At 43.9% G+C, this 12,597-nt stretch overlaps 1 protein-coding gene and 1 long non-coding RNA gene across 4 annotated transcripts in view; one reads left to right on the plus strand and one right to left on the minus strand.

Annotated features, from left to right (window-relative positions):
* LOC141983342 (uncharacterized) overlaps positions 1-2,042 on the plus strand; it is a 127,589-nt gene extending 125,547 nt beyond the window's left edge. The window contains exon 3 of the long non-coding RNA XR_012638351.1: positions 259-2,042. This is a non-coding gene — a long non-coding RNA (uncharacterized LOC141983342). The remainder of the gene's footprint in view (positions 1-258) is intronic.
* The window catches only part of CRHR2 (corticotropin releasing hormone receptor 2), a 250,887-nt gene that overhangs the window by 16,364 nt on the left and 221,926 nt on the right, over positions 1-12,597 (minus strand). For all 3 annotated transcript variants that reach the window (XM_074946387.1, XM_074946385.1, XM_074946386.1), the window contains 2 exons: positions 8,597-8,732; positions 5,085-5,126 (listed from right to left, as the gene is read on the minus strand). In XM_074946387.1, coding sequence (XP_074802488.1) covers positions 5,085-5,126; positions 8,597-8,732 — 178 coding nt within the window. The remainder of the gene's footprint in view (positions 1-5,084; positions 5,127-8,596; positions 8,733-12,597) is intronic.

Here is a 12,597-nt window from a genome sequence, read left to right on the forward strand (position 1 = left end):
TCAACAGCGTTACTCCACATTGACTCCAGAGTAACAAAGGCAGAACTTGTCCCCAGATGAATAAGGCACTCAGAGATGCGCCTTTCTTTGAAAGCAGTGAGACCATCCTCCAAACAGGCACAAAAGGACCCTCATCTTAAAGTCTTTCTCAAAAAAAATCCCAAACACTCTCTGAATTTGGAAATGTTGCAGCTGATGTTTGAAAGGAGGGAGTGGAAAGACTGCGTTCTCTGAGCCTTTTCTCTTTGATCTTTCCAGGTGTGTGTGTGGAATGAAGAAACAGCTAGAAGAGCTGTGAAAATTATCAGGAAAGCGTACAGCAGGGAGAGAGGTGGATAATACAAGTAATTGCATAAAGTCCTACTGGTGAGGAAGGAACATCTATCTGCAGGCACTCTGGAGAGTACTACAGGAGCAAAGCAATATCCAGCATTGTAAAGCAGACAGGATTTAGGAGTGATTAAACTTGGGATGAAATGTTTTCAGGTGAAGAATCTAAGATCCAATGCTCTAGACATGAAAGAGACCAACAGACACCACCATATCCACTTCAGCATCCAGCTTTGTATTCAAACACATAACACATCTAGCCTGATAAATCTCTTTTCTGCTGGCAAGTTTCACAGATGACAGATTGTCAACACATCAGGGACTTCAATCATTTTCATCTCCAGTCCATATTGCTTGATAATTGCTACAGACAGTCAGTAGCTCATCAGTGCTCCGTGGGGACAGAGGAACAGATCAGAGCACAGAATCGAAAGAGCTTTAAAGCAATGATTTTTCCATACTCCTGTCGTTGCTAAAAGTGGGCTTGGCCATCTAAGGGATGGATTGTTTGTTGGATACAATAAGGCTCCCAATACCATAGTATCTGGGCAAGAATGGGCACATACAACCTTCTGAGATGTGGTACTGTAAGTCCCATCTGTCACAGAAACCAAAAACAGACCAGCCAAGTAGCTGGTAATCCAGCAGGGCACAAAGTGACATTTAAAAAGGCTGAGGGCTTGTTTGTATGGGGAAATTGACTGCATTAACTATTCTGGAATAGCTTTCGGCAGGGACACATGATACTGGGAAAAAAAGTTGATTTTATTCTAGAATAATTACTCCGCTTTGGAAATGCACTAATTATTCTGGAATTAAGTGACTTTTATTCCAGAATAGAATGTCCACACGGGGAGCTATTCCAAAATAGCTATTGCAGAATAGTTGATTCCACAGTAGGTTTCCTGGTCAATTCCCCTCTATAAACAAGCTTAGATACAGCAATTGAGAATGAGGTTCTAACGCAGAGGTCACTGAAAAGAGAGGTGGGTGCAGCAACATCACAAGATTAATGAAGGATGTAATTAATATCAATCAAATGAGCAACCGGTGGTGGGGTGTTTTTGGTCTCAGTAAACTGGTGTAGCTCCACTACTTTGAATGGAGTTCCTTTGAGCTACACTGGGGTAAATATGACACACTAAATATGTGGATGAGGTCAGAAGAATGCAAACAATACTTCTGTATTTCCATTCTTATGTCATTATTTCTGTTCACGTGCACTGAGAAATATGACGTTTCTATAGTAGACACGTGAATAATGTTGATATCAAGGTGTGGCCAATACAATGAAGCAGTATGTGATATTATTTTCGGTCACTGTTTAGATATGGAAGGGGTTAATCATAAGCATATGTATATATACACAGCCAAAAAAAATTACGGAGAGAATAGTCTAACACATGAAAAATTAGCATACTTTTGAATAGCTGACTATCTTTTGGCAATGATTAGGACAACCTGCTGAGGCATTGCGATTCAAACTGTCCCAACTGCGCTGCAGCTTTTGAAAGCCTAAACCTATCAAACAGCCTTACCAATAATGTTTTTCTAGATCTGGATTTAAATAATGGACAATACAAATTCAGAAAGCAGGTGTAATAGCTATCATTTAAAAGAAGCACTCTTAAGGAGATTTCAAAGAACTGAAACACGCATTATGCAGTCAAGGTGGCAAGATGGGACGCATGTTGAATTTCAAACACAACTGGAATGAAATCTATCGGATTGGATCATGGAACAATAGATTACGTGTCTGGTTTTACATTATATATTCTTCCATCCTTTCCCTTCCTTCATCCTCTTATCTATACTTACGATATATAGGGCTAAATTATGCTCTCAGAGGTATACACAAGGTTCCCCTTGATCCCAAATCAACAGCAGCCTTACTTATATCCTCGGGCACAATTCTAGTCATAGCAGGAGATGCTGTGGGATGTTATACAATTCTTATTGCTGCTACAGGATGAATGCAGTATCCATAAGTGTCAACAAGCACCTAACATGCTAGTGCTTGAGTATCCTAATAAAGGAGCGTGGTTTCCCGAAAGGTGGGAAGATTGCAGGGATGCCTACCACAACAAAGTCTCCTCAGGTTAGGATTTGCCTGCCCTGTATTAAAACAGATACAGTATGAGCTTAACTGGCTCATAGAGAACATCTGCAGATCAATTTCGCCTGCCCAGTTTCAGAGTCACCAAGCGCCACTGAGCTCTACCCTTTTACATATTCCATGAGAAACAAGTTCACCTGTGATTCTTTTTATGAGCGCAAATTATTTCAGGGAGAGGCTGGAATAAACAATGTGCAAAGAGGTGCTTTTGTCTTCCTTGTCAACAGGGGAGTTCTTTGCCTAGCTTGTGATTGTACATATTCCCCAGCTAACTTAGAGACATGAATGTAAAATTGCATTCATTTGCCTTTCTAATATCAATCACCATATCTTTGGGCTCGTCTCACCATTAAAAAAACCCCTAAAATAAAGCTGAACCAATGGCTCAGAGCAGCAGCCACTTGGGTAAGGAAAACTGATTATCTACAAGAGGAGGTAAAAAAGGAAGAAATAAAAGGATCAAGGATGAGCTGACTTGCACAGAATTAAGTAATTTAATAGAATGGAAGAGACTCAGCACTCACAGGTGGATTGACAGTGCAGGGTATCAAGTGGATTTGTGATCCTACCTGACTCATGGTGGGTCCTTTCAGCAACGAATGGATTATGCTCTGCCGCACGTTGAATGGTATTTTTTCCCCATCTGGGACATTCTTTTAATAGATCAAGTGGAATTCACTTCAAGTTTATAGAAGCTTGAACTATTTTTCATTTTATTGGGTAATGCTAAGCACAAATGAATGGAGAATGCTTGCACCAAGAGGAATAAGGGGTGTGAGAAGATCTGTTGTATGGCATGCCTGCCAGTGAAGGGAAAGCATATCACACACTGGCTTGACAACTCAGGCCCTCCCACAGCCTAGGTGGCATGGCATAGCTGACACGTCAGCTTTCTGATAAGCCTTTCTCTTCACAAAGAGACACTGCTGAACCCCTACTGCGAAATGCTGCAACTGATGTGGCATGCTTTAGTACTTCCATGCAATATAATCACAAAGAGGCTCTTGAGAACTAGTGGCAAATATTAACACTTATCGTCATTCTTGCTCATAACTAGGCTGCTTGGAACCTTCTGTTTCAAATGAAAAGTTTGCATTTGTCATATAGTAATACCTCGCCCTTATGTAGCGCATTTCATGTTTCAATCTCAAAGCACTTTACAGGGTGGAAGTCAGTATCATTATCTAACCTGGTCTATGTTACATCTCACAAAGAAACAGCTAGGAAGCCCACTGGGGATTAGGCAGTCAAAACCAAGGCACACAGGAGACATAAAAAGACACAGAAACCCAGATAGGGACCCTAGTACTGATGAACCATAGTTGGGAGAAACACAGACCTGAAAAGCACACCAGATCTGGCAATACACAGCTATCACGACATACAGAGAAGAATATGGCAGCTCTTCTAGGGGCCAGGTCATCTTTGGTGTAAGCTCACTGAAATGAATGGAGTTACAGGAGGAGTGAATTTGGCTCAGGGTCTGGAAAAAGGTCTTGGAACCCCGCCATAGAGAAAATGCATCTTTGTCCATGCGATATTGCTCCCACCCCAAGAAAACTGAAATATCCCCAGAATAATCTGCTAAAACAAACTACAGCAAGGACTGCCTACCTGCTCCTGGTCAAGGCCATAGAGTGGAAAGCTACTTGGATATGCAAGGCAATGGTAACATAGTGCACCAAGCAATGAGAGTCTGGGGTGTTTAATGAAATCAGTGGGCCAGATTCCAGCCCATGTTCATTACTGCTGTGATGAGAACAGGCTACTGTGGCCCCCTGGAGAATTTGCCCTGTGCAGTAGCAGCATAAAATTGTCATATATGGCCACAAAGTGATAGAAGGATATACTTTTATGCACAATGCATAATTAATCTGCGGAACTCATTGCCACAGGATGTCATTGAGGCCAAAAACTTAGCTGGATTCAATAAAGGATTACACATGAATAAGAATAATGAGATCATCCACCGTTAGAATAAGCAGGATAAGAAAAAAATGGAGAAGGGATATAAACCCTCATACTTCAGGAACTAAGTCAGCCACTAACTGATAGGAGTTAGTAAGAAACTTCCGGTATGGGCTGCTTATTCCAGAATTGTTCTTTATGGGTTGCCCCCTTGTTCCCCATGCTGCTTTCCTCCCCCATCTTCCTCTGAAGCATCTGGTACGGATCACTCAGAGACAGAATACTGGATAAGAAAGACCACTAGACCAGTTCAATAGGGCAATTCCTATGTGAAATGTGCTGTCATGTACTGTGGATTCTTAACCAATGTGTGGCACAAAAGATATTGAATCACAATTGAATAAACAAACAATCATCTATTGAACAAGCTCAGAAGTCATACAGTGAATTAAATGCAATGAATTATTCAAGTGAAGAACAAAAATCATCATCTATAGGTACATCAGCATTGCATTAACGTGTCAACCTCTGTTTGAAAAGGCATTGTAAGCAAAGGGCAAATGTGTAGCGGGTTGTAAAGGTCAGAAGCACATCAATGGAGATGTCTTCAAGAGTACCAAAGGTGATATCAATGGAAGGCAGTGAAAATGCATTTCATTTCCCCAAAGTCAGACACTCAAGCCGCTTACACTTTATGATAATTGCACTAACAGCGTAGGATGCTACTTACCTCGCCATTCAAGAAGCAGTAAAATACTGACACAAAGAAACCCTGGAAAAAAATGAAGGGAATCATTATTAGATCATTATTTGAACAAAGCACGGTGACACATGTAGAAAAGAGGGTTTAGATGTGTCCTAGAGTTGTACTGCCACAATGGCTGACAGAAACTTACCACCCATCTCTGTTTTCTGTTACTGCTCTTAGAGGAAGATGGCTGCAGTTCGTTACACTTCCTTGGGGTCTGCTTCTACGGCCACAGTCATGTCGAAGAGCACTTACCAGAATGGCCCCATTGCTACTCAGTAGAGTATAGGACCCAAAGAGGTAAAGACGAAGGGCTGGAGTCTGCCACCCTCAGGGTATGTCTCTACTGCAAATAAAGATGTGATTCTACCATGGGTGGGCACATCGGTGCAAACTAACAACTCGACATCACACACGGCTGGGCAACAGAATTCGGTTTCCATGCAACCATGGTAAGGAAAAGGGTAAGTGGGGTTGGCTTCTTACGCATAACATGTGGGAATGGTTTCAAACTGCAGTGCCATCCTTTCCCATAGTAAGCAATGGGTTGGGTTCCACATTTAAAAGGAGGGGCTGCGGTTTTCAGATGCAACACACACCTCTCCCCACCCCACCGCGTGGCTATTCTCCGGGATGATCCCTTTTAGCCAAGCGCAAACAGCCCAGCATGAATGAGGTACAGAGAAGGGCTACTAGGATGATCTGAGGAATGGAAATCCTGTCTTATGAAAGGAGACTCAAGGAGCTTGGCTTGTTTAGCCTAACCAAAAGAAGGCTGAGGGGAGATATGATTGCTCTCTATAAATATATCAGAGGGATAAATACCAGGGAGGGAGAGGAATTATTTAAGCTCAATACCAATGTGGACACAAGAACAAATGGATATAAACTGGCCATCAGGAAGTTTAGACTTGAAATTAGACGAAGGTTTCTAACCATCAGAGGAGTGAAGTTCTGGAACAGCCTTCCAAGGGAAGCAGTGGGGGCAAAAGCCCTGTCTGGCTTCAAGATTAAACTCGATAAGTTTATGGAGGAGATGGTATGATGGGATAACATGATTTTGGCAATTAATTGATTTTTAACTATTCATGGTAAATAGGCCCAATGGCCTGTGATGGGATGTTAGATGGGGTGGGATCTGAGTTACTACAGAGAATTCTTTCCAGGGTATCTGGCTGGTGAATCTTGTCCACATGCTCAGGGTTCAGCTGATCGCCATATTTGGGGTTGGGAAGGAATTTTCCTCTAGGGCAGATTGGAAGAGGCCCTGGGGGTTTTTTCACCTTCCTCTTAAGCGTGGGTCACTTGCTGGAGGATTCTCTGCACCTTGAAGTCTTTAAACCATGATTTGAGGACTTCAATAGCTCAGACATAGGTGGGAGGTTTATTGCAGGAGTGGGTGGGTGAGATTCTGTGGCCTGCATTGTGCAGGAGGTCAGACTAGATGATTGTAATGGTCCCTTCTAACCTTAATGTCTATGAGTCTATGAGTACATACCCATGCTCACAGGTGGGCTTGTACTGGGGCAGCTAGCCTGTCCTGCAGCCCATGGCACCATGTTTTCACTACTGTTATTGTCTGTGCTCGCTAGATTAGGGCTATGCCCACCTGTGCTGCAATCACACCTTCATTTGCTATGCAGACATACCCATGTTTGTGTTCAGTGGTGCTTTACTCTGCAAGTAGACCCACTGATTCTGGTCGGATTATGCTGGGAATGATGTACTACTCCATTAAGTCAGGGTGGTAAAATATCACCCTGAATAAATAAGAATGCATTAAAGATAGCTGATCTAGATACACAGGGTGAATTCCTTGCCCAGCTGAAGTCAATGGCAAATCTTCCACTGACTTCAATGGGCCCAGGATTTCACCCAAAGTTATGTAATCATTGACATTACAAACGGAAAACGCCTATTAGATCACCCACAATCGCAGCATGAAGTCCACTGATGCAGGACAGAGCAGATAATATACATTTTCTAAAGGAGTATTTGAAATCCCTTTTACTGTCTCAGCTACTATTGTTATTTATTGGTACTGCAGTAGCACCTAGGAGCCTCAGCCATGGACCAGGACCCCACCGCATGGGCCCTATACAAACACAGAACAAAGGGGTTGGTTACAGTCCCAAGGAGCCTATGACAGTTGCTCTCTTTCCATGAGAGCATCATGTTACTAAGAGTCCCATTCTGACCACAAAGGGAATGCGATGCCCATCTGACTGTAGGGCAAGGCTTACTCCTGTTGAAACCATTGACTTCAGGGTGCGCAGAATCAGATCCTTGCTCTACAAAGTGATAGAGAGAAATATACTATCTATTGCAACAACTGAGTTTTACTTTAAGCAATGGGGTGTACTACCTCATATCATAACACAGATCTACTTCCCAGCTGTTCTCTCTTTCACATACCCCACTGCAGCGTTAGCATCATAAACCAACCATTTCTTCTGCAGGCAACGAGCATGACCAGGTAAAATACACAATTTATTTTACACAGTGAAAAATGCAGTAAGTCTTATTGCTTAGGAACAAAATCTCTCCTTCAATAGTTTAAAAGGGCTGTTTTTCTTCTTTGCTTTTGTGCTTCTGTTACTGGAGTGACACTTTGGGCTTCAAATACAAATATGAAATCATTATCCATATCCGAAAGCTTTTAGAACCCACAGTCATAGACCCTGCCTTTCAGCAGTAGTTCCCAATCACTGCTACGCATATCGGCACTGTGTTCTTGGCTGCATCCCTGCTGTAGGGACTGATCCCATGGAAGTCAGTGGCAATACTGAACTTAGGCCCCTGTTCAGGAAGGTGAATAACGACATGTCTAAACTTTAAGCACGTGCATAGCTCCAGTGAAGGGCTTCAAATGAGGCATGCGCTGAAGTGCCTTCCTGAATCGAGGGTTCAATGATGAGTCCGTGTGCTGGACCCGGAGTGCTGTTACTACTTCTGCTCATTGCCCATTCAAACCTGATCCTGTTCCCGTCACAGCCCTGGAAAAACTCCCACAGACTTCAGTGACAGGAAAACACAGCCTTCAGGGGTGCATGCTCCAATCAGCAACAAAGTTTGGGACAGACCAAGTTCCACTGCAGATAAGAGCATGCGCCATTGCACAAGAGGTGGGACAGGACTCCGGTTGGTACAACCAAGCTCTTGATCAAGTGAACTCATGCTTACTTAACAGGGGGTCTCTGCCACATGCAACATACTATATACAACCATGCATCATTAAAACAAACAAGCATTAAAAGAAAATGACGAATTATATGTATTGCAATGGCACCTAGTAGCCCCAGGCATGGAGCAAGGCACTGTATAAACACAAAAGCAAAAGACAGCTCCTGCAGCAATGAATTTACATGCTAAGCCAACTTGTTTAAAGAGTTACCTTCTACTAAGGGGTTCTCATTGCCCCAAGCCTCACAGCCAAGAGCATTGGGGATCCCTTTAGCAGTGCCCAATACTTGTGATTAAGCGTTCTCTCCTACCTGAAAAGACTGCAAGAAGGAATTGAAGTAGATGAAGACTATCTGGGAAATGTCGTCTTCGCCGGGGTTCACAAAGAAAAGCATGTAGGTAATACCCAGAAGAGGCAGAAGGACTAATGTAGCCTTGACTGCCTTCCTGTAGGGTGCAAGCAGAGAGGCAAAGTTATTAGGAGAGGAAAACCAGGCTGAGTTATGTAACCCTCAGAGAACCACTCACCCACAGGGAATTACAATGAAGAACTGGAGAGAGGAGGCCTGAGACCAGCATAAACCAGGCATGACTCCACAGTGCTTACTGGAGTCACATTGGTGCTAAACTGGTGTGAGATCAGTATCATCATTCTATCTTTTCCCAACAGACACTCCTAGACAACTCCCCCTCCTAGAAGTTATTCCCATCTTCTCCAACCCTCACCATGAAGCCCCTCCCCGAATCATTAGCACTCCCTTAACATCCCAGATTCCCCTCCGCAAGCCAGTTCCCCCTGCCTCTAGTCTGCCACCAGGCCACCTCCATTTTTTTCCTCCTCACCAGTTCCTGCCTTAGACATGCACACTAGGCTGCTCTCCCATACTGGTTTCCCATCAGGGAGAGCAATGGTGAAGATCGATGAGGCATTCTGGCAGCTGGGAGTGGTTTGTATTGGGATTCTCTCCACACCTGCTCTTCCTAGTGGTGGTGGGAAACCCGCATTGATACTGGTGCTTCTATTTACCTTCTCAGCGCTGGAAAATGAACTGAAAGGCCCGACAGACAAGTACATGCTACTCTACATGTTTCATGTTTACTACTACATTTACTAGGTAGGTGTTGCAAGTTCAATGGGGTCCAACGTTGCTAGCGATTAAAGATGGGCCTGGATTGACATCTGGATTGAAACTACTTAGAAGTTCAGAGGAATTGCTGGGAGGAGTGGTTTGGATCCAGTCCCATATTTTTAGCGATGTGTATTTTTAGGAGAGATTCCTAAACAGAGTCTAAGAACTGACTGGAATATACCACTGTGATATTTAAGGAAGCTGGCAGTAAACTGTGAAATGATTTGTGGTGGTGAGATTTTGTGACATGATCAAATTACAGTCTATTCCAGCAACTTTGCACTGTGATTAGTGTCATTTCCAGTCTGCTAGTTAATTAAGCAACAAGAAATTACTGATTTATAATTATAACATTAAGGGAGATGAAGAAGCATACATTTAACAGCCAGATTGGATTTGCACTGCTGATATGCGACTGGCGTCTCTTCCTGTCAGACTTCAGGAGTAAGATGCTGTATTTAAACAACTGTATTGGTGACTAGTGCTGGCTATGCCTTGAAACAAGCCTTTTGATTCATTCTGGGACCGCTAAACCACTCAAATAAAATGCGAGTTTCATTCAGTTGTTTGGGAGGTGCTGCTGAAAAGATGAAAATAACTGGCAGTCCTCACTTCATGTGATTGGCCACATGCCCTGGGTTTGGGAAGTGTGCCCCGTAGACCGCTGGACAGGTACAGCTGGATACAGGCAGCACGATGGAACATAAAAGGGAGAATGGCACCCTGGTATGCCCGGGCACAACTTCAGCGATGTTAACAGAGCTGCCCCTGGCTGCACACTATCTTGCATAGCTCCTGTCAGCCTGGTATGCGAGCACCACACAGTCATTAATGTATGTATCCTCACAGCACCCCTACGTGATAGGGAGCTGGTGTTTCCCACCCCTAGAGGGGGGGACTGAGGCACGGAGAGATTAAGTGACTTGCCCACTTGCCCGGCACAGCCAGGAAGCCCCAGTCCAGCGCCTTCATCACAAGACCATTTTTCCTCTCACCTCCTCTAAGACAGGGCAGGATTTGTCCCCCATATCCCTAACATTCCTGAAATGAGGATTAAAATCATCCTTCTACTCTTTGATTTCAGGAACATTTGGGCTAAACTGGGGAAAGCTAGATAACAATGGATTAAAAATATGGGTTAACGTCTAATCTTGCCCTGGGATTCCAATTGATATGAACAGATGATGGATTATTGTCTGCCAGCAGACAGGTAAAATCCTTCTATTTGCTGTTGTGAATTAAACTAGCATTTAACCAGCATGGGATTCCTATGTATCTTTCAGGTCCTCATAAATGAACTGAAGATAAACAGAAGGCAAAAGGATAATAATGTAAGAGGAGGACAGGCAGATGGCACGCTCCTTCACCGCAAGGAAATGCTTGTCATTATGTACAAGAAAAAAGAATGAGAAGAAAATAAAGAATAACCCATGGCCATTTCTCAGTGAAAAGGAAGGGAAATAATAGAAATCCCTGCATGTAACAGGGTGGTGAGCCCCTACTCTGATCTGGCACGCAAGGCGTTAACTATCTATTCTAATGACTGGCAGTGCGGTGTGAGCAGAGGTCAGCAGGGGGAATGGGAAAGAACAACTGCCCCCGCACCAGGTTATGAAATACCATGTGGTTTTTCTGCCTGCTGCTGCTGCTGCTAACCGATGTGACTCAAACTCCTGGCCACAAACACTTGGGAGAGGCGCTCTGTGAAAGGCTTTTGATCATGCTGGCCATCCCTGCCAGCTAACACTGCATTCTGAACCCAGCGCCGCTCTGCAGTGACACACGGGTCAGCTGGAAACATTCATTACCTCCATTGCTTTCTCTCTCTAGACACTCTCTGACCCACTTTCTCAGTCGCACTAGCAAGAAGCCTGATCACAGCTAACACCCTTTCTGGTTTAGCGAGTGATTTCCTTCCAGTACAGGCAGCTCACGTGCCCATCCAGTATCCTCCCACTGGTACCTTGTGCTCCTGCCTGTTTGTTGTATTCACCAGTTGCTTATCATCTTATACTTTGATTGTAAGTACTTCAGGACAGGGGCTGTCTCTTTGGTATATGTTTGTACAGCATCTAGCACAACACAGCTACCACCCATACCAATAAACAATACGAATGTGGTGTATTCTCAAGTTTAAGCGATTATTGGGGCAATACTATTAGATATTACTTGTACTGCAGTAGCATGTAGGAGCTCCAGTCATGGAGCAGGACCCCCCTGGGTGCTGTACAAACACAGAAGAAACTGCCCCCGAAGTTCCAAGTGTAAGAAAAGAGACAACAGGTGTATAATAATAATAGTGCCTATCTCTTACACAGTGCTTGTCACCAGGAAATCTCAACCTGCTTTACAAGGCAGTATCATTCTCTCTATTTTACAGATGGGGAAACTGAGGCACAAAACGGCAAGGTGACTTGTCCAAGGTCACCCAGCAGGCCAGGCATAGCACCCAGGTCTCTTGAATCTCAGTCCAGTTCTTTCTCTACAGACAGACAGGGAGCACAAGGAAACAATGCTGGTCAGCATGCTAGGCAGTGGTCTCAACTCGCAGCTGCCCAACCATTTAAAAAGGGCAGTTTCTTTTATGACATTACTACTGTTAAGTTTAAAAGATTAGCTGAAACATGAGGGACCCCCAATGCACTGCATGAGGCTTGCATGAAATTTTTATTCAGCGTGTGCAGAAGCAGCTTTGCCGCTTCATGAAAACAGTTTGTGACAAAAATCTGATCATCACTACCTGTGCAGGGATAAAGCCAGCTCCTCTTATTCAAGCTGTCTGGGAATGTTTTCACATGCCCCACCATTCACCCCAGGGAGAGCAAGGAACTGAGATCTCAGTCTTTTTCCCCTGTTGGTTTTGGAACCATTGCATGAGGCTTGAGCAGGGAGAACGGAATTTTTTTCTACCATGGGCTTCATTTCTCAGTGACTGTGCAGAGGGGAATCGAAGCAAGAGCATCAGGCCAGTGCATTAACCTCACAGCTTACCCTGAAACCATGTTTCAAGGACCAAAGCAAAAGGCAAGCAGTGGGCCAGACACCAAAGCCATGTTACTCAGACAAAACTTCCTTTCAAAACACAAGCAGGCCAGTTTACAGACTTCAGGGTTCAGCGCTCAGCTTGGGAGCCTGAGATTTCAGACAGTAGTGACAGATGATTTGGGGAGTCCCAGTTGTGC

Source organism: Natator depressus, chromosome 2, assembly GCF_965152275.1.
Source record: "Natator depressus isolate rNatDep1 chromosome 2, rNatDep2.hap1, whole genome shotgun sequence".
Lineage (NCBI taxonomy): Eukaryota > Metazoa > Chordata > Testudines > Cheloniidae > Natator > Natator depressus.